The 19,442-nt window shown below is 40.9% G+C and overlaps 1 protein-coding gene across 1 annotated transcript in view; it reads right to left on the reverse strand.

The window, feature by feature from the left end:
• Positions 1-19,180, reverse strand: part of BCL2L13 (BCL2 like 13) — a 39,501-nt gene extending 20,321 nt beyond the window's left edge. Inside the window, exons 1-4 of the mRNA XM_074164671.1 lie at positions 19,044-19,180; positions 13,323-13,512; positions 4,457-4,567; positions 3,342-3,498 (exon numbers count right to left, since the gene is read on the reverse strand). Coding sequence (XP_074020772.1) covers positions 3,342-3,498; positions 4,457-4,567; positions 13,323-13,443 — 389 coding nt within the window. The 5' untranslated portion in view covers positions 13,444-13,512; positions 19,044-19,180. The remainder of the gene's footprint in view (positions 1-3,341; positions 3,499-4,456; positions 4,568-13,322; positions 13,513-19,043) is intronic.
• Between the last annotated feature and the right edge of the window lie 262 nt (positions 19,181-19,442).

The raw sequence follows: 19,442 nt of genomic DNA on the forward strand, positions 1-19,442 counted from the left end.
ATAAAAGGAAACAAAAGAATAAGAATAAAATAAAATTTCCAGTTTCCAGAGAACAAAATATTTTCACATGTATTATAGTAAATAATTTTCAAAAGCTAATAAGTCTCGTGTTTCAGGGCAGAAAACACCAGCACCAGACAGGGTCAGGAAGGTATTACCTTCTCCCAGTTACACAATTTCATATAATTGGTTAAGCAAATTTCATATAATTTGATACTCTACAACTTAAAGAATAATAGATAAGTAGGTTCTCTGATATGCTATCAAAATTTCTAAGCTCTTGCATATAATTTTTTTATATGATAAGATTTTAAAGATAAAAAATTCCACTATGAAATCCATACGCGAGATAGACGCCAATGCAAAGTAAAATTTTTATAAACAATATAGGATATAAACCAACACGGGCTGCTTGACCGCAGCAACGTTATGTTAGAGTTGAAGCTTTTATTTGCAAGAAACAGCACTTCTGATCACAAAAAGCCCTTCATATTTCAGTAGATGTTTAGATTTATCTATTTTTTCCTATTTTAGATTTATCACATCTCTACTTCTCTGAATGGAGATGATGAAATCCCTCTCTTCCATACTCTTTCCTCCCAGATCATACAGTATCTTGGAGTCAGTAACAATAAAGACTTTCTGCCAACTGACAGCAGAACACGTACTGCTTCAAAATAAGTTGTCCTGAGCCAGATCATGACAAAAGGCAAGTTTAGACTGTAGTTTAAGGGAAATAGCGGTAACTGGTATTGGACAGAAGGCTGCTTATCGAATTCCAAGAACTGTCATGATCTAACAGCCTGCTGTACCATAACAGACTTGTATATATGCATACAAGAGGATAGGAAAATACAAGCAAAATAAGTAAGTATTGCATCAAATAGCACTACTGTAGCAAACATGGGTAAAAGATCAGAGCGTTTTAAAACACACTGGGGAAAACGTAATTTGGGTTTGTCAGCTTAAGTGCATTCTCTTAACTTCCTTTGTACATTAGTTCCTTTAAAATGTAAATCCAAATCAATCAGTGGGATGAGAAGAGCAACAACAGCTGCAGGAAGGATATTAGCAAGAGATTAAACGGTAGCTCTAGTTTGCCTTATGAAAAGGCATGCATGCCAACACGTTTTCACAGGCATTTCAGACTTTATATGTATGTATGTACATATATAAATAAAAAAAAAAATACTTAGAATGCAAACATTTTCCCATACAAAACACAAGAAGCCTAGAACATCAGGCTACTAACAAGCTAAAAAACACCTAATTGTCAAAGACCTCATCTCAGGAATTTTCCCAAAAGAATCAACCTAGAGTGCACCAGTTATGACCCTTCAATGTCAGACAGTCAGCCAATTATCTAAAACCTTTGAGACATTTAAACTGAAAACGCTGTTATTTCAATTCACCAGTTTAGGCACACAAAAAGGATGGGTCACAAGGCTTGCTACTAATTTTCCAACTTGTTGCCAGTCTGTTTTTGTAGTGTGTAGTGAGGTATTTATCAAAACCTCAGCTCTTCAGAAGATACTAAGTACAAGGTCTTAAGGTCACATGGGACAAATGCCTGGTTTGTAAAGGCAGATAAGCTTCTGCCATTCCTGGGACAACACTGTAGCACATCTTTTGCCTCTTAAGGAGGAACTTGTACCCCACATACTCTTTCCTGTGGGTAAATTATTGTCAGTTTACACAATACTGAGCTTACTTTTTGACCCCATAGAACCTGCATATAGTAGCAGACAGTGTGCGTATTAGTTTCTGAAAGTTAAATGGTGAGTTGCAGGATGTCCTCTTCCCTTGGACGACTCATGGAAAAAGAGACAATCACCTTCATCTTTCTGGTCAGATGTTACATGGCACCTTTGCTGTGAAATCCAGGTCAGAGTCATAGAATCATAGGACAGTTTGGGTTAGAATGGACCTTTAAAGATCATGGGCAGGGACACCTTTGACTACATCAGGCTGCCCAAAGCCCTGGCCCACCTGACTTTGAACAGTCAGTTTTAAATTATATTGGTCATAAAAAGTCAACCCTTAGTTGTTGACTAGGGAGTTAGTTAAGGAATAGATGGGCTAGTTAAGGAATCACAGAATGGTTGAGGTTGGAATACATCACTGGAGAACATCCTGTCCAACATCCCTGATCGGTCTCCTACAGCGAGCTGCCCAGGACCATGCCCAAATGGCTTTTGATTACCTTCAAGGATGGAGACTCCACAACCCATCCGGGCAACCTGTGCCAGTGCCCAGTCACCCTCACAGTAAAAATGTGTTTCCTGATGTTCAGATGGAATGACTTCAAACTCGTAATCTTACAGAAGTCTGCCATAAAGGGTATGTCTGCCATAAAGGGCATGAGATCCTTCTTCAATGCACGTATGGAAGGCTTAAGCCTCATGCATCAGAAAGTGTACAGTAGGCACTGATACCTAGGTTTCCAGTACCTTGTTGTTCAAACAGTTCATAAACAGCTATGCAAACTCTGAAAGAGTAGTACTAGAGATTCTCAGCTTCTTTTGAACCGTATTATTTAAACAAATGCACAAAACAGACTCAGATAGCTACCTACTAATGGTGCCTTCCAACTGCATTTATGTAACTGCCCCTAAAGTAGCACCTCCCAGCTCCAGCTCTCTACAAATACATTTTGGAGGTCACCCGGAACAGCCAGAAGTAGTTCATGTGGATCCATTAAAATCAGGCTGGTAGTTTACAACAGAAAACCAAGCAACCATAACAATTTTACCAATTTGCAAAAGACATTAATCAAAATACCAGCATGCCAAGTACAATGTGCTATTTAAACAATAAGCTTGAACTGGCAAGACAGCTCTTAAGGCAAAAAGGTTGGCCCAGGGACCCACGTTTGCTTCAGATGTGTACTTGAACAGTGGTCATAAAGCATCTAACTACCATCCTTTGAGGGAAACTCTCCTACTCATCTTGAGCCAGACCACAAACAAACCTTCAGCTCCACTCTTAACTATAAGGTAATAGAAGTTAATCTGGCTACAGCCCAGCGTTCATGAAATTTGCAATGGCAATTGGCAGCTGCCAGCTGCTAGTTTCACCAGCAATGCAAACTACTTGGAATTAGTCTCAGAAGTTCAATGATAAAAGCTCAGAAAAATTTCAGAACTTGCATTACTACAAAGAGCAAATGCCACAAAGAAGTATTCGCACGTTACAGGACAAAATCAAAACCCCAGCCAGATAAAGGAACGTTGAAAAAGAAAGAAATGCAATACAAAGTGTAGTCCCATCTTCAGCATTTCAGCAGCAGTCACAACGCGAAAGGAAACACCTTCCCTTTGAAAAAGCAAATGGAAACTCACTTGCTAAGCAAGGTCTGTAGTGCTTTGTGCAGATGTTCTTTCAATTCCTGGGACACTTTCTCCCCCAAATGAGCCAGGCAGTCTTCTATCGAGCTCTCTGGATTGGCAGGACTGAACACTGGGGAAGTGTGGCAGTCAAATCCTGTAGTGGTAAATGCTGAGAGAAAAAAAGTATACAAACCAAAATATAATAGATTCATAAAAGAACATCAACAGTCTCAGATTTCTTATCCCACCAGTTAACACAGTTTGCACGAAGGACAAAGAAATCACAACTCTATAGTCAAAGCATGCTATGAACAAATTGTAGTAAAACAAGCATGGTCCAAATATATTCTGGAAGTGGTACTTTGAGCTACATTTCCCCTCCAGATTTTATTTCACAACCGCATCCTAATCAGCAAGTTAGCTGAATTTGCAACTATTCTCAATTTTAAGCTGATGCCAACCCTGATGGCATCCTGGAGCAGCAGGAGAGCTTCTTTTCTACGGTAAAATTTCCCCACACATGGACATATCTGCAGCAGTACTAGAGTAGCATTTTTAAAAATAGTATTTTATTCATATCACCTTTTCCTTCTCAGTTTAAAATTTCTGAGAAAGGTCTCTATGGATGAACGTAAACAGATCTAGAGCCTTTCTACTGCAGATTTCCAATTTGCAACTCATATGCAATGCAAAGATTGTTTCCAAATCATCCCTTGCCAACTCCTATAAAAGCCACATCTACAGATCAAAGCACGTAACAAAAAAACAGACGTACTGGAAGTGAGAAATCTGATGGTCTAAGTCCACACTCCTCTGAGTGTTAGCTGCTGAGGAATGATTTCACTTCTGTCATCAACTGGAGCAGCTTAAGGGCTGCTTACATTTCATTATTTATAGTAACCTATTAAATGTCATTCAATTGTTTGCTTTGGCTAGACTCCATCACTCCAAACGGTAATGTTTAACTATTTTACTTCACGTGACAATGTGTAGAAATCTTGTGGGGGGAAGAGGGTAAAGAGATTCAATGCATCCAAAAATCTCTTTAACTAGAGGACCTGTTACAAATTAACCACCATTACAGTGCATAGAGATTATCGATTGAAATAGGAAAATCTGAAGAGCACCTTCCAAGATTTCTTCATCAAGACGTTTTAGCTCCTCCTCAATTTCTATTTTAATCTTCTCCAAAGCCTCTTTCTCTGAAGCAGGTTGTGCCACAAGCTGTTGTTGAGTCCCTAAAACAAACCAGGGATATTATTCAAATGTAGTATTTCAAATAAGGTAGATAATAGAACACGATACTGAAATATTAACTATAAAGGAATCCAAGGTGAAAGTTGTATTACAGACAGAAACATAAAACATATGATCCCTTAAGGGCACTTATTACAAAAGTTACATTAGATGAACCCAGAAACACATAAACTTCCAAGCCTATTCAAGACAGAATAGGTGCTTTAAATATGAATATATTTTTAAAAAACCTAGAACTGTAAAGCCACAAACAGAACTGCTTTAATAACAAACATTTTAAATTTAAGACCAAAGTCAAACAAAGGCACATAAATAAGCAGTAATTAAAACTAATATTATCAAACTACACCAAAACAAAGCAGCCATAGGCATAAGCTTGATTTTTACTAGCAAAATATAAAATTGATATTGATGCCTGTAAAATCCACAAAAATACTCACAGTATGGCAAGGTAACTACTCAAGTAACTGGTTTATGGGATGGGTACTAATAGAAAAACTAGATGTCTGGGACAGAGTTGCAGCTCAAAACTCTTGCTATTTAGCTGCTTTGTCTTTGGGTTTGCTCATCTTTATTTCTTGTATCAGCTTTCAAGCATGTCTTCAAATCCCATTCTTAAAGCACACTACAAAACCTGTGCCATTAACTGCTTATTTTCACCAAACATCACTGAATCAACAGCCTACCACTGAAATTCTCTTCTTCCTTTATTTCAGTTCCTTAAAATGTCCTACTTTGAGATAATATAGGTCTCTGTTATATCCACACAAATACAGAAGTGCATTTTACATCAACTTACTCCTCTAGAAAATAAATAAACCAATAAAATTGACCACAAAACTTCCCTTTTCTAAGCAATCTCCCTTCCAGCCTTTTCCTTCCCTAAGTTCTAGGTAAATTATCAGTCTTCATTAGCCCTGCACTCTACTTTCAACAGTACCAGTGACTGCACTACCCAAACTGCATTTTCTTAGCTCTCCTACTTCTGAATATTCCTTAGAATTCTTTTTTCGGACTTCATGCTCTCTCATGCCATCATGATTTAAACACCACCTCCTGGATGACCTTCAGATAACGTTCTCATGTCCACTGTTTCTTACTAATGCACCCAAATACTGACCTTTCTCCACCTACACCAACTGCCTACAGCTCTACCTGGGCCTCTAGACATCGTTCCGCTCTACAGACATTCTTCACTCAGCTGAAGAAAATGAAAAGGGAAAGGATTTATGTCTATAATATTGGTACCATCTGGGTTCACTTCTTCCCCACCAGTCATATCTCCCATCCAAATCTTCAGGTAAGTCCTGCAACACCCAGTGTAGCTTTCTAGCATGTCTTCCTTTATTCCTGTTTTGAAGACACTAAATCATAATTTGGTGGTATTACGAACAACTGCCTATTTTCTTTGGTTTATCTCTAAATCTGCTTGAACTCACTTTAAGTGTTGTATTGCCCTCCCCTTTCCTCCATAATGGACAGATAATATCACCATTTTTTGTATCAGAGTGTGTGAAAATCATAAAAGCAATGATCGTAGTTAACACACGCAGATATGTAGTAAAGTACATAGGGCATTTTCTGTATTTAAAGAAACACTAGACAATAAACTTGCAAGGTCTCCTATATTTGAAAAGTAAGTTAAAAATCCACAGAATCAACTCACTGAATGTGTGCTAATGCTTAAAAACTCAGCACTCAATAGACACCTGAGAGACAAAATCTTCCTAGACCAATGTACGAGTCAGTATAAAATGTTTACATTTATTTACATGAACAGTTTAAGGGCACAGCAGATAGGCAGTTTAATTCCATTTTACTTAACCACACAGTTAGATCATCATCACTATATTCAGAATAATTTTATTTATCTTCTTAAATCCCTTCTCAAACAGCCTCTCTTTGCCACTCTCAACAATAAATTCCAGAGAGGAGTGAACTGCTCCTCCTTTTGGTTAATGAACAGAGACACTCACTAATGCCTTGTCATTCCCTTTAAGGTCGCCTCTTTGAATGACTGAACTCCTGCTTCACAGTCAAGTGCAACAAGTATATGCAAGCACAAACTCTTATTTTAACCTGTGCTTCACCCTGTCTATGGAAGGGATGAGGGTATTCAGAAGAGCACCCGTTCTCATGGCACAAATGTGATGAAGATCACACATGACAAGCTGTCATACTTGATAATAAGTCACTCGGAAAATGGAAGGAAGAGAAATTCCATTGCTGCCAGCGTACAAAAGAGCTGTTTAGATAATCAGTGCTACAGTCAATGGTTTCCATCTCGTAACACCCACAACTTTGCAGCAGCTGCTGATTCCAATAGCACCTGACTATTCAGTTGTGCCAAAACATCAAAAACCTACCCCCTCCCGGACCAGTGACTTTGCACTGTTTATTCCCCTAATTATCGATGGCCTTCAGCTTTCTGCAACTCCTGTGTGTAGACTGCTACCAACAAAAGTTGCACTTGGTGTTGGAGAACAGCGTGTTCCAACAGCAAAGGTCCTAAGCCAGCGGTACCTTTTTCTCCTTCAGACAACTTCCAAGTCAGTTTGCAAATAGGTAGAATAAAACAGTAAAAATAGCTCCTAGTAAACGAGAACATATTTTCATTGTTTAATAATGCAAATGGTCACACCAGAAATGGTACCTACAAGATCCGTAAACACTGAATGTTTTTCCTATGCTGAAAAAATGGGTTTGCCTATTATGGGCTTTTGGTAAACTGACCCTGAAAGGCCTCTTCCTAACCAAAGACACAACAAACCTCTGTTACACAGTCTTACACAGAGAAGTCGGTGCATTCTACTTTCTACTTATGGAATAAATGTTCCCTTTTGCACAAGTGTGTCCTTGTTAAGATTTTGTTTTTCAGGTATTTGGAGGTAACCTGCAAAGCAGGGGAAAATGTATTCTAAAAGTCCACCAAGGACTACATCACTGACAATCAAACAGTGTTACGACTACTAAAGGAACGTAATACTTCAGTAAAACTCCACTAATAAGGCTATTCCAGAAGTTTAGTAACAATACAAGACTAACCTGTTCCCCAGGTTTGATCCCAGGAGGAGGAGGGATGGGAAATCTTTCATCAGAGCTAGAGAGCCTGAACGTCTGATTCTACAGCATAGAATTTACAAACATTCTATTTACAAACGTATTCATCTTTTCCTTTAACGAAAGGTATATCCATTATCCCAGCAAACTCCAAAACACAGACTGCCATAAATAGCTGTAGCCCTTGATTTAAGAAATGTTTAAAACTAGCTCTTTATAAACCACAAGAAGGCTCAGCTTAAAAGAAACTAAAGTTGTCAAAAATGTTAAGAACCAAGAAGAGACAAGACATTGCCAATTAGCAGTCAATTTATTTTTTTTTTTGTGGACAGCAAGGAGGCTTAATTGAGTGGGAAACCACATTCCTGGAGGGACCACCTCTTATTTCTCCAAATCACACCCCAAAAACTCCCTTGCCTTGCCTCAGTTCAGCAAATAGCTCCCTCATTACCAAGAAATGGATTGGTCTGACGTACAACATGTACCTTTTCAGCCTGTGACTTTTCAGCCAAAGTAGGTATGTTTTGCCCTAAGAGGAAAGTCTCTAAGGAATGAGTTACTCATCTAAGCTAAAACCACCTCAAAAACTCCTTCATTTCCTACAGACCAACAGTAGATACTTTGAAGGGTAAATGAAGATACAGGGATGGAGTATGAAGAAAACCAAGATATTCTGCAACAGCCAGTTCAGGGGTCTCCTGATGACAGAAAATCTTGCAACAGCAGCCATTCATAATGGTCAAAACTATATAAAAGAGGTACTACTGTTAGATTTGGGATGGCCACAAATCCCGCAATGCATGAAACCTGACCACCTCTGCCTATCTGCATGTGTATCCAAAGCAAGTGAACAAATAAACATAAAAATAATTTCTCCCAGTAACCCAGTTCAACACTGGAAACCACTAAAATGCCTTGATCGCTGACTATATACAGTACTTCATACAGTAATTCCAAGACACATAATAAGTGGTCAAAAGAACATTGTGCACAGTAATTGGATTAGAGAACTGTGGTTATTATGCACCTCAGGGAAACTGTAAAATTGTCAAAACCTTATTCACCTCTCGATTGTCAGTGCACTACCATGCAGTAGTGGCACTGACTATAAATCTTCCAGATGCTACGTGAGCTAAGGGATTATTTAAGATTTCTCATTCTGTCAAGGAAAACGCAGAAAAACTACCGTCCTTGAGAATCTTTGTTATAGCCACAAGCTCATGGGATAGGGTCAAACCATGGGGGAGCAGATTAAGAAACAGAAATACACTGTTTCTCCTTGACGAAACGCAAGGAAGCATTTATAATACAAATACACTGAATCACAAAAACAAACTACTTTGACTCACTTAAAAAGTAGTACTAACAACTGCAGCAGACCGGAAGCTTCTATAATGAGCATGAACTTCAGGGGGAAAAAAGTGTAGAAAAGTTTTCCAATACCTGACATTTATTTTCTGTGTATGAACCAGTAGTTACAGAGAGTACAAGAGTTCTGAAAAAGTACTAAAGCATCTCTCCTCAATCTAATGAGCAGATAACTGAGAGCTTCCACATTTTAAATAATTGTACCTGTCTGTTGCCTCAAACAACATGAATTTACGCAGATGATATCTTATTGCGTGTGTTTTATCAGATTTATCCAAGCAATTTGTATTATTCACCTACCTGAAAACATACCAAAAGTAACATAATTTACTGCTAACAGACTTTGCTTTAAATAAACTGAAGCGAGTGCTATGCAGAGTCACTATCCTGCCAAAACTGTAATAGGAATAATTTCTCAAACTATTGCCCAGTTAATTTTGCTGAATTTTCCTCTGGAGACACTGAAATCCACTGTGCAATACTACACTGAAATCAACTACAGAACATTACAGAGCTGTAATGTTAAAAGATTCATTTGTCCAATAAAACTGCCTTTTCTCCAAGAGCCTGGAATACTGCAGATGGTTCTCTCTTCAGTCCCTGCACTGAAGAGAAGCTATCTGAATAAAAATTTCAAAGTGGTAATCCAATGTTGACTTAGATTAGTCTTCTTTGCTTGAAGCCAGAAATGGTTTTACGTCTTGTAATTGAAGCCATCTTTCTTGCAACAAAGTCAAGACCAACCAAGAGATCCAAAAGGAAATACGGTGATGTAATTTTCTATGTAATTTGTCTGAGTTTTCTCTTCACTAAATAAAATCCCTCCAAAAACCATTGGTCTTGTAAAGAACTAATGTCTGCAAAAAATGTCTGCAAAAAATGAGAAGTAACTTGAAATCTAACAAATATATTAAAGATTTATTCTTATCCGAGTTTTTGGAACAAAAAGGCATACATCAGAAAAAGAGCTCTCTAGCACGAAATGAAGGAACGCAGTAGTTTGGGGGAGAAGTTATAGGAGGAAAGGGAGGGGAATGGCCAAAAGCATTCTATTTCTCCTACCAGTTCTAGCAGAGATAAAATAGTACCACTCCTGTTGGGAAAGAGAGCTTTTTTTGGTTGTTTTTTTGACCCATCAGATAACATTCTCTAGTCTAACTGGCGTGTTGAAATTTCACCGAAACCTGGCAGACTGCTGTAAAAGGAGACGCAAGGGAGGTACAGAAATACTAACTACACCTATAGTGTGCCTTACATTCCCCATCTTCCGTATACATGCAATGGAAAGGGAGAAGATCCTCCAGCTGGTGATACAAGGTGGCCGTAATCAGGATCCTGCTCTGAACCGCCCTCTAGAGGAGCCCCTCACAGAGATTAACAAGTGAGGACAAAGCCAGCCTTCCTGGATACTCCCCTTATATTGTAATACGATACAGAAATCAGACAAGGAGTTAAGGAATTATTTGGATCTAAGAAAAAGACATCAAGGGAAAGTACCATATGCCAGAGGCAATACCTCATATGAATGAAACATAAAATTGAGAAGTGTTCTGTAACTAAAACAGAAACAGGCAATAGCCAAACGCCACTGCCTCAATTGTTTCCCATGAAAGGTCTGTCAGTACAATAACCAAATTAAAGCAAAATATGGTTAAATGGCAGGTACTTTGTATCAGAATCCTCTCAATTCATAAATCAACATCATTCAGCCATGGAGAGTAGAAAGGCTACTAACCGGCGTTTTAAAGCACCACAAAAACCATCAATGAAAGGAACTTGGGAGCAGTCAAGATACTGTATCAATGGTTGATGACAGTGCTTGAAAAACACACTGACAAGCACGCTGTAATGTCATACTGTTATTACCCCTCATACGTCTTACGTTACCAAAAACCTGAAGTTTCCTCCTCATGACGGGATTCTACACAACAACTACTCATTTTCATCTACTGGCTTTCACATCTCTTTCGTCCTAACCAGGTTTCTCAGACCACACTTGTTACTGGAATACCCAGCTATCTTCCAGCAGCGCATTAGGCAGCGCAGGTAATATCCATTATGGGCTGCTGCTTCTCTCGCTGCTTCCCCAGGAGAGAATACAGAGCATATAGAGCAGAGTGCTTTGGTACAGCTCTCCTCAAGTAGGCATCAGCCAGGTGCCAGTCAACGAGAAGATACAGACTGTCTATAGAAACTACTTAATATTCAAAGAAGATGCATACGGTACTCCAAGATAAACGCACGGCTGTTACCACCTATACGCCGGGAGCGTAGCTGAAAGAACTGTTCGATTACAAGCAATGAGAGAAGAAACAGGAGAAAGGATTTTTAAAAAGTAACTGTCAAGAGAAATGAAAGCTGTTGGAAGCATGGGAAGCAGAAAAGCACCAGGAAAAGCGAGTTAGGAGAGAACGGAACAAATCCTGAAGCAGGAGCGTTTGCACTTAGTTCAGTAACAGCCCTAAGTCCATCCCAAGGCATTACAAAACAGAGCGAGAAACAACATGGCAGATTAAAAGTAAGGGGAAATTATTTTATCGAGAGGCTTTGATCAGAAAGCAGTAAAAACACTAAAAGAGACGAAAGAAAGATGACCAGGAGAGGAGAGGTTGTGATCACTGTCTGATTTTGGGAGTGACAGTGGGGGAAATGTAGGAGAATTTCCTCTAGGTTTAGAGCAACAAGGATGAAAGAACAGATTTGCAAAGTGTTGTACTCAATGTTTTAGAGTATTTTAATAGCAAATCCACTACAGCCTCCTCTCACACAAGCTAACATATTAAAGTAATATCGGAAAAGTAGACTCAACAATTATCTTTACCAAGGAGCTTAAAAGTCAACTGGCTAAAAAATTTTTGTTTAAGCATTTTTAGCTTCCTCTTTATAGAGTTTTAATACTGCACTTTAATTCAAATATTTCTTAGAGGTTTCATTAATAAGAATCAGTTGAAAGGTTCCCCCTCAATTTGCAAAGATTTCAAAGGTAACTGCAGCCAAATTATTAAAAAAAAAGCTTTAAGACTAACAGTTTCCTCTCTGAATCTTGCATTTACAGAACAAAGCAGATTCTTCCACGTTGTAGCTTTATATGCACTCAATACACTGCCAGTTATAGCCCCAGATATTCCAGATGGGATATTCAGAATTATTGCTAAAATAAGCACATTTTCCAGCAAAGGGTTTTTATGAAACAGCACCTTGGCACTAAGGTGCCTCTTCTTTCATGGACCACAGATGGAGTCAAAGTGGAAGTAATAGGCATACCTTAAATATACTAAGATTATTTTTATAAACAATATATAACATAATCAGCATATGCTATATGCTTTAGTGTCAAACTGATAAAATCATTTCTGTCATAACTTTGATGCTATCTTTTCTTTTGAGGAGTTTCTCACTTCATGACAGGTAAGTTCAGTAAATGACAGAGTATGCATTCTTAAATGCTTGTTCAAAAAAAAAAAGATATTCTGAAGATTGTCTTTTTTTTTTTTTTAATACGCCTTTCATCAGAGTAAGTTCTGAATCACAGGAATGAGTAGTAACTGAAACGTCATTAAGAAGTGACAAGCCACCAAAACAATCTTGACAAACAACATTGTTTAAGTGCTTGCCACTACAACATAAAGAAAATTTTACTACCTAGGTTTATGTGAAACACAATCTATCAAACTCCTTTTATTATGTCTCCCATAATTAATTTATTTAACCTCCTATATGCATAAATGTGTTCTGGAAGAAACATCTGACTCTATCTGACTCCCTGCAGTCCTTGACTTCTTATAAATAAATAAATAAACAAACAGATACGACACAGGCCAGGTTAAGCCTAACATCTCTGCACTACCACTGACTGACAACAACAGAAGCGTTAACAAAATAGGGCAAAACTATTTAGCACATGAGATTGCTCAAGTCATTGGTCAGTTTATGCTGGTAAACACCACCTCACCCCTGTTTACTTCCACTTGCCTCCCAAAAAAAGCAAGCATGGGTTCAAATTCTCAAGATGGCTCAACAAAGATAATATATATCTATTCCTCCTGACTACAAGACAGCTACTAAAACCACTTATTTGCTTCATAAACACCAATTGGCCCTGGCATAGCTCAAATTAAAACAGTAATCTAAATGGAAACAGTGTTGTTTCTATCCGCACCTCTTCCCATTATTTTAAATGAGTAAAATAAGAGATGCATTACACTAAACATCAGGCTATCGTTCTGCATCCACGCACAAACAGTTGCAGAACTAAATGGAAATACAGCTGCATCTGTAAACAGGTACAGATGAATACGCAAGTATTACCTTGAGCTGAAGGAGGAGGGTGCTCCTGTGGCTTCTCTTGTGATAAAAGTCCCAGGTAGCTGAGAACTACGTATTTTGTTTCATAGTGAAATCCTACAGGCACAGCAGTAGAGGACGCCATCAGGTTGGCTTGCAATGCAGCAGTGCTCTTACGGGGCACGTAAGGTTTTCTCTGGGTAACTGAGGAAGACTGTAAGGAAAGAATAGAGTGTTTTGACTGTTTTTTTTATAAGGCTGCAATGGGTCATGAACTCATATATAACAAGGAATTATGTAACAATCGAGAAGCAATATCCAGGTTTTTGCCCTGATATCCTATGCATTCTTATTTTAATAAGAACCGTGCAGAGTAAAACCAACTGCCCCCCAGCCCTGCGCCGCACCCTGCCCGCCCGCTGCCAGCAGTGGCATTTCTCACTCTCACATTAAAGCAAATTGAACAGTTCCTCAGCACGTGTCTGCCTCCCAACTCAACCACACACATAAAAATACACATGTATTCACGCAAAAAGGTTTTGAGGCATTCTGAAGACTTGTTTAACTACAATTTGACGTTAAAAAGACAGGTTCTGAGAAGTCTCCCTTCCCCTAAGCCTCTGTTGAGAATTTTCCCAATTCTCTGCTTTCTCAGATTCCCTATTATGATGCTTAAAAATTTTAATGCAGGAAAAGTGACCACAATTGATTCGAATTCATTTTACTGTTCCAACAGCAATGGAAAACATATGGTCAGCAGAGGAAATTCCACATTCATTGTAGGGATTGGGAGAACAGATGGTTGTGTGTCCTGGATTTCTCACCCAGACATTAATACTTATAAACCAGAAATCCACACCTAATATCTGGCCAAAGAACTTTCCTGTTTTACTTTATTTGTTTCAGTGTGTTTTGCAAACATCCAAATAAGAAGTTTTTCCAATAATGAAAAATTAAGGTAGAGAGAAATTAAAAACAGCTACAAGGGACAAGGGGCAAAAAATATTTCAGAAGGCCACTTGGATTTGGGGAAAAAGCCATCAACAGATTGAAAGGAAGTTTCAGATTAATCAAAATCTTTTAGCTCTTTATATTAGGACCAGTCTGGAAAACTACTTGCAGCACATAATCTACTTGTTGAATCAAATAACAGTATTTAGGGCTTTAAGATAAACTCTCAAAATTAAGTTCTCCATCACTTCCAAGAGTCATTCCCAAACAAGTAGTAGTCCACTCTTGGTCATCAAAATGGATGTCTAACTTAAAGGCATGCAGAAAAGCTCATGCTACAGAACAGTTATTTAACAGATACCGACGGAGCTAGACAATTTACTAACGTGAGAGTACTGTTATATTTAAAAGAAATATTTAAACCAAGTTTAAAGCTTAAAAGAGTTTGAATGAGAAAAATGCTGTACACACAAAACAGGAGTTGGAACATCTCAAGAACATTCCTGATTATACTGGAAATGCCTTGAGATTGAGAGGGAGAACCAGGTCCCAAACCTAAGCACAATCTGCAAATGAAGCCTCAAGATTAAGAATAATAATAATAATAAAAAGAGGAAGCAAAAGAAAAGCATTGACCTGTCTAGCTATGCAAGATATATGGGCCAACTTCTAATCCCCCTCCTCCCTGGAATAGAATTCAGATTAACAGCAGTACAACTGGTTACTGAGGATAAACAGAACTATAACAGTGCTGTGGCATGGTTATTGTGTGAGTAGGTAGCTTGGCAAAGAAAAAATTATCCGTCAAACTAAAAACTGCAAAAGTAAGAGAGTTGGTATAAAATTGGCTAAGTGTTCTTTTGTTAATCTCTAGCAACTCTAGTTTCTGAAACTCATTCAGCATTGAAAACGGGAGAGGATTCTTTCATGAAGACTACTCTGGAAGCTCTGCCTCTTGCCATGTATTTCAAAATGCATGAAATCCTTCAGCAGAAAGATTCAGTTGAGTCTTTGCTACTGCTTGAACCAAAGTAGTGATTTATATAGGAAGGAATAGGAAGGAACCAATGTTGAAACTTTGAGCCAACACCCATGCCTTTTCCCTTGGGGCAGTAATCCTACATTTACGTTGCCTCTTCCATCCCAGAGTACTCTACAAGCAACGTATCATGTTTCAGAAACTTAAGGAATTATAGCAGAGGATAAGCACAGCTTTTGCTCAATACACAGTTACCCTTCAGCCACTTCCACAAACTGTGACTTTGATAAAGCAGTGAGATTTGGAAAAAATAACTGCTCAGAAGACTTTAGGATCCTTTAACAATAGATCTGCTCTTCAGATCAGATCCGCAGGCGGCATCACCACATCACATCTTCACACCTCCAGGTGTGAAAGATGCCATTCACCAAAAAGCAAAAGCTCCCCAGCACATTTCAGTTCTGGTTTGTTCAGTAGAGATCCACGGTATAGAAATCAACACGTTTCTCACAACGGCTACACAGTGAATGGGAGCCCTTCCAGACAACCTGAACTCATCTGTCCTGACAGAATCAGTCTGACGGATAGTCTAGAGACACCCAGACACTATGCTGTGGATCAAAGAACAAGCCTGAATATATAACAAAGGTTATTCTTCAAAATATAATTCCAAATCAAAGCAGAAAATGAAAGAAAAAAAACAGTCAATCAAAACAAGCAAGAGACTCCGTACCAGCACAGTGCAACAGCAAGGACTGATTCACAAAAATTTCAGAATGCTTTGCTCAGCACCTCTAGAGGGAGGAGGTAAAAAAGAGAGAGACAGAGAAACAGAGAAAATCAGACCACAGCTTATTTAAATAGTGGTTAATGTTTCCCTAGGAAAAAAATGAAGGAAAAAAAGCTTTGGATGAAAAAAAGTAATCAATTTGGTTGACACATTCTGAGAGGTAGTTTCATGCTGAAATGAGAAGGGGAGACTTAAGAACTTGAATGGAAGAAATCTCTTCAGCTTCACATGAAAGAATGTCAGACTGGAAATGCACTTCAGAATCACTAGCCTTCCTCTGAGAGAAGCCCACAGCACAGCAACTGAATTACTCATTTTGAATTGTGAATGACTGGCTTAGCTTACAAAAAGAAATAGAGAAATATTGACTTGGATACTGTAAATATCTCAGAAAAGGCCATTTTTTCAGGAATGAGTGAGATTAAAAAAGGACACGCAGCTTGAGAGACCAGATCAGAAGAGGGAGAGTTTTTCACTACAGGAGAAAAATGGAAGAGAGACCAGAAACTGTTTAAGAGAATAAGACAAATGCCTTGTATGGGAAATGTGATGGAGCAGAGGAAATCAGGCATTACAGAGACCACCTAAGCCTCAAAGCAAGGGCAAGAGGGTTACTTCTGGTATAACAGATTCCCTGCAAGAATACTGCCTCTTAAAAAGCTGAAGAGATCAAAACTATTACCAATTACTCCCTAGAAAAAAAAATTCACCTTCCTCAATTCCCGCACCCTGGGGGGAATAAAAGGCTACACCTGTTGAAGCTTACTTAGCTTGTTACTCCTCCGACCCTGCTGTCACTTGTTTCATGTGGGCTGAGCTGCTCAAGCGACCTGAGAACAGGAGTTCCAGCCAGACTGACATTTCCTCACACAATCTGTCACATCCTAATCCACAGAAGAGTTATACGTTAGATAACGGGCAACAAGAGCCTACCAATGAATACTGTGAATATAATCCCCCGGCGATGAGGCTCTGCTATGTTTTAGTCCTTACCTGCAAAATCCTACTGTGCACCAAGCTGCATTTACCGTGCATCATCCAAAAAGCCAAAATGCAACAGCATTATGATACTGCCCGTAAGAACAGTTCACCAGCTGCCGCTAAGATCTACTGTGCATCCATTCGACCGTTGCAGGTCAGAGACTTGCCTTTTGCATTTAGAGCTGTAGCCTCACAAAGTATTTTGCTGCATGTTTATAAACAAAGCAGTAGGTGATCAATATCCCTACAGATTTCTAATGTTTTTAGAAATACAGGTTCAGAAACAATAGCACAATCGCAGATTGCCTTCCCTTTACAAATACCACATCAGCAGTTAAGTTTCACCTGAAAATGGAGTCAACTTAGGGCTGGATACGGTTCCCAGCTACAGCCCAGGTTACCAAGCCTCACTTACCGGCTACAAACTTAATCATCCTAGACCGCCGCTCTAGCAGAATACTTCCTGCTGGTGAGGAGTTATTTCAAAGCACGCGTGGCCTCAGTCAGCAAGCGTTCACCCAAGCACGGACAGGGAGATTTAGGGAGGCAACAAAACAGTAGCACCGGAGTTCAAATCATTTTTAGGGCAGTGTGCCACCGATACAGTCACGGGTTTGGGTAATCCTCCTGGTGTCAATCTCTGCAACAGGTAGCCACTCTCAGTGCACTCCAATCTACAGCCTTACATTTATCCAGTGCTCTTCATCCAAACGTACCGAATCTCAAGGAGTCGCAGCTCTACAGAACCACACCCCGTAACAACAGGATGGAAAACATTCAAGTGCTCTGCAAGCTTTCCAGAAGGCTTGTGTGGGGATTTTGGATGAGCCTTGCATGTGTGGACTAGTTTAACCTTGCAGCAGTTTGCCTCTGAAAACACTTCACCTAACAGGTAAGAGCTTCCAGAGCACCCAGTCGCAATCAGGTTGGAAGATAAATTCTTCAGCGTATTTTTCCAGCAATATATGATGGTATGACTATGAGATTGCTTTTAATAAACTGAGAACTACTGAGTTCAAACATGCCAATTCTTACCGGAAACGAATCAATATCGCACCCATTACTGATCCTCTAGTGGCACTTAATGGGTAGAAATACTGGAAAACATGATAGTCGTTTATCTGGGCAGTGGTTTTAGTTGACCTTAGAGGGAAATGTAATTAAGTGAGCACTCCAGGCAAGCGGTTTGATGTTTCTTTTAGGAAGATAAACAAAAACTGTACGAGTTTTTATTAAAGGTTCTCAATCCTCTCCAGCTTTAAACCGCCTTTACCGCAGTATTAAATCACGGAAAACCCAGCTTTCGTTAACCACCTTTCGTTCACTTTTCTTTTTTCCATTCGCCAAGCGCCGAGAAGGAGCCGGAGGCCGGGCGGCTGAGGCACAAGCCCCGGGCCCGCTCTAACTTTCGGCGGCGCCAGACAAAGGCAGAGCCGAAGACGGAGGAGCGAGAGCCCAGCGTGAGCCGCTCAGTTACTACGGCGATGAATGAGATATTTATATCTGGGCGAGGAGGAGCAGCCAGGAGCAAAAAGCCGGGATGAGTCAGCCGGCGGGGTCCGGGCAGGCCGCAAGCCCTGCGGCGGCGGCGGCGGAGGAGCCGCCGGTTCTCCTTGCCACCGCCCTTCAGGAGCTGCCGGGGGGGCGGCGGGGGGGGCACAGCCCCCGTTGCCACACCGCGGGGACCGGTGGGGAGGTGAGGGACCGGGGGCCGCCCCGGGCGCTGGGGTGGGAGCCCAGTCACGGAGTCCTTCAGCCCAGTCACGGAGTTGGGGGGGGGGGGGGGGCGGCAACGGCCGCCGAGAGGCGTGACCCCGCCGCGCCCCGCCCCCGCGGGGAAGTTCTGCGGCCACCGACCCCGGGGCGAGTGGTGGCCGCAGCCGCCCCCTCCCCTCACCGGCGACGGAAAAGGGTGGGGGAGCGGACACCATCCCCGTGCCCGCTCCCGGCTGGCAGGGGCGCGAGGGGAAAATAAACAAATAAATAAATAAACAAACAAACAAGCAAGCAAAGCACCCTTCACCCACCCCACCCCCCTCCTCACCTGCGGGGGCGGGGAGGAGGCGGCGGCGGCGGCCGGTGTGGGGGGCGGGCCGGGCCGGTGGAGGAGCGGTGCTGCGCCGAGTGGGTCCGCCGGGGGCGGTGGGAGCTCTGCCCTAATTTGCCGCCGCCGCCGCCATGATGGAGGGGCGGGGGAGGGGGAGGTAGGGGGGGCATGACGTCATGGCGGCGTGTGTCGCGCGTCACGGCCCGCGCCGAGCGGGCGGTGCCCGGGCAAGGACACCTCCCCCTGTCACGTGACTGCCCTGAGGGGGGCGTGGCGGCACTTCCGCCTGGCGGGCGGGAGGGGAGGGAGGGGTTGGGAGGGGAGGGAGGGGTTGGGAGCGGAGGGCGGTCCCGGGCGTTTCGTTATGGTTATTGAGATCGCGCCCGAAATTAACGG

Source organism: Numenius arquata, chromosome 2 (assembly GCF_964106895.1).
Source record: "Numenius arquata chromosome 2, bNumArq3.hap1.1, whole genome shotgun sequence".
NCBI classification, from domain to species: domain Eukaryota; kingdom Metazoa; phylum Chordata; class Aves; order Charadriiformes; family Scolopacidae; genus Numenius; species Numenius arquata.